At 39.7% G+C, this 2,919-nt stretch overlaps 1 protein-coding gene across 1 annotated transcript; it reads right to left on the reverse strand.

Moving 5' to 3' along the window:
• Positions 1-1,224: 1,224 nt before the first annotated feature.
• On the reverse strand, positions 1,225-2,607 carry LOC131655365 (uncharacterized). Its single transcript, XM_058925251.1, has one exon. It carries the CDS (start codon positions 2,605-2,607, stop codon positions 1,225-1,227), a length of 1,383 nt encoding a protein of 460 aa, XP_058781234.1.
• Positions 2,608-2,919: the final 312 nt, after the last annotated feature.

Genomic DNA, 2,919 nt, shown 5'->3' on the forward strand with positions numbered 1-2,919 from the left:
GAATTTGTCAAAAGCATAAACCACAGCCAACAACTCCTTTTCGGTAGTTGCATAATTCATTTGGGCCGGATTAAGGACATGACTAGCATAATATATCACATGTAATAGTTTGTCCTTTCTTTGTCCTAAAACAGCCCCCACAGCAATGTCACTTGCATCACACATTATTTCAAAAGGTAATGACCAATCGGGGGCTATTACAACAGGTGCAGTACTTAAGTTACTCTTTAAAGTCTCAAAAGTTGCTAATCAATTACTATCAAAATTAAAGGGCTTGTCTTTAACAAGCAAATCGGTTAATGGTTTGGCCACTTTTGAGAAGTCTCTGATAAACCTGCGATAGAAGCCTGCATGTCCTATAAAACTCCTTATCCCCTTTTCATTCACGGGGGGTGGAAGATTAGCTATCACCTCCACTTTGGCTTTGTCCACTTCAATTCCTTTATGGGAAATCTTATGGCCAAGCACGATACCTTCCTGCACCATAAAATGGCATTTCTCCCAATTGAGAATAAGGTTAGTTTCCTGACACCTTTTCAAAACAAGAGATAAGTTAGCTAAACAAATATCAAAAGAAGAACCAAAAACAGAAAAATCATCCATAAACACCTCCATATGCTTTTCAAGCATGTCGGCGAATATAGATGTCATACATCTCTGAGAAGTGGCTGGGGCATTGCATAACCCAAATGGCATCCGTCTGTAAGCAAAAATACCATAAGGGCATGTGAATGCAGTCTTCTCCTGATCCTCTGGGGCTACAGCAATCTGATTGTACCCCAAATATCCATCCAGAAAACAGTAATACTCATACCCTGCAAGTCTCTCTAACATCTGATCAATAAAAGGAAGAGGAAAATGATCCTTCCTTGTCGCAGTGTTGAGTCTTCTGTAATCAATGCATACTCGCCACCCTGTTACTGTGCGAGTTGGAATCAGCTCATTTTTTTCATTCAAGATCACCGTGGTTCCTCCTTTCTTCGGTACCACATGTACTGGACTCACCCAAGAACTATCTGAAATAGGATAAATTAATCCTGCATCCAACAACTTTACAACTTCTTTCCTCACTACTTCTTTCATTGCTGGATTTAACCTCCTTTGAGGTTGCACTACCGGTTTCTGATTATCCTCCATCAGTATTTTATGCATGCATACCGTGGGGCTAATTCCTTTTATATCCTCGATAGTCCAACCAATAGCACTCCTGTGCCTCTTAAGTACCTATATCAACTTTTCTTCATCTTTTTCATTTAACTCAGAATTGATAATAGCAGGACATTTTTCTCCAGATTCTAGAAAAACATATTTAAGATTAACAGGTAGTTGTTTTAACTCAGAACTTGTACCTGTTTTGTTTTCCTTTTCAGCTTCTGTTTCTGGTGAACCTCTTAAATCCTCCCACCGGTGTGGTTTGGATTTCAACCAAGGTGGTTGTGCATCAAGTAGAGCAAGAATTTCTTTTTCCTTCTCATTATCACTCTCCTCAGTTGACAAGCACAGAAATCTTTCTAACGGTGATTCTGGAAAACTACTCTGAATGTTATCGGCTACTATCTGATTAATCACTTCCACTGAGTGATTTGTACCTACATCCTCTTTGTGCTTCATAGTGCTTCTCACATTAATTTTCAGCTCCTCATCATAAACCTTAAGAGTCATAGTACCATTCTCAATGTCTATCATACACCTACCTGTCTCTAAAAATGGTCTACCCAGGATCAGGGGTATCTCCTCATCTTCTGGCATTTCCAGAATTACAAAATCAACAGGAAAAACAAATTTATCAACTTTAACCAGAACATCTTCAACAATCCCAAAAGGTTTCTTCACTGAGTGATCGGAAAATTGAAGTGTCATTCTGGTGTCTTGAACTCTTCCAATCCCGAGTTTCCTGTAGATGGACAAAGGCATAAGGCTCACACTAGCCCCCAAATCAATCAGAGCCCTTTTAAAGGACCTATCTCCAATGGTGCAGGGAATAGTAACCGAGCCTCTATCTGGTTTTTTAACTGGAATCTTCATACCATGCAAAATAGCACTACAAGTTTCAGTTAGTATAACAGAGTCAGTGTCAGTGGTGCGCTTCTTGGATATGATGTCCTTCATGAATTTGGCATAAATAGGCATCTGCTCGAGTGCCTGAGAGAATGGGATGTTGATTTCCAACTTCCTGAACATTTCTATAAACTTCTGAAAGTTTTTCTCGTCCTGCTTCTGCTTCTTGTTCCTTTGGTGAAATGGGAGCTTTATTATGGGCTTTTGCTCAATGGACTTTTCCTTCACAACTGGCTTCAATATGACTTCTTCTGTTGGTGGTGTTTTATTTTCTAAGATTTCAAGATCCACTTTAAGCAGTGTATCTTTTTCCTCAACTTTCTTTTCAAGGACTTCAGTTGCTTTTCCACTTCTTGTAGTTACTGCACTCACATTATTATGCTCTCTTGGATTTGTCACAGTTGCACTTGGTAAAGCACCTGGTGCTTGAGAACTCGTGATCTGCTGTGCTATCTGTCCAAGTTGAAGTTCAAGATTTTTGATAGAAGATTTAGTGTTCCTTTGGTTATTTCTTGTCTCTTCCTGGAATTTAACATTCTGCACTGCCATTTTTTCAATGGCAATCTCCCAATCTGCTTTCTTCGGCCCTTGTTGCTGATAGGATTACTGAGGTGGCTGATATTGTTGCTGGTAAGGTGGTTGTTGCTGAGGCATATACTGTTGCTGTTGAGGAACTTGCTTTGGGACATTACCCTGTTGATCCTTCCACGAAAAATTTGGATGATTTTTCCACCCTAGATTATAAGTGTTGGAGTAGGGGTTATTTTGCCTCAAGAACTTTATAGCCTCCACTTGTTCTGCAGTAGCAACACAATGAATGGCAAAGTGTGGTCCAACACAGATTTCACAAACCATCGCTTG

Source organism: Vicia villosa, linkage group LG1 (genome assembly GCF_029867415.1).
Source record: "Vicia villosa cultivar HV-30 ecotype Madison, WI linkage group LG1, Vvil1.0, whole genome shotgun sequence".
Taxonomy (NCBI): domain Eukaryota; kingdom Viridiplantae; phylum Streptophyta; class Magnoliopsida; order Fabales; family Fabaceae; genus Vicia; species Vicia villosa.

Excerpts from the sequence above, each read along its gene's own strand:
- LOC131655365 (XM_058925251.1), bottom strand. The coding sequence starts at position 2,607 with ATGGCAGTGCAGAATGTTAAATTCCAGGAAGAGACAAGAAATAACCAA.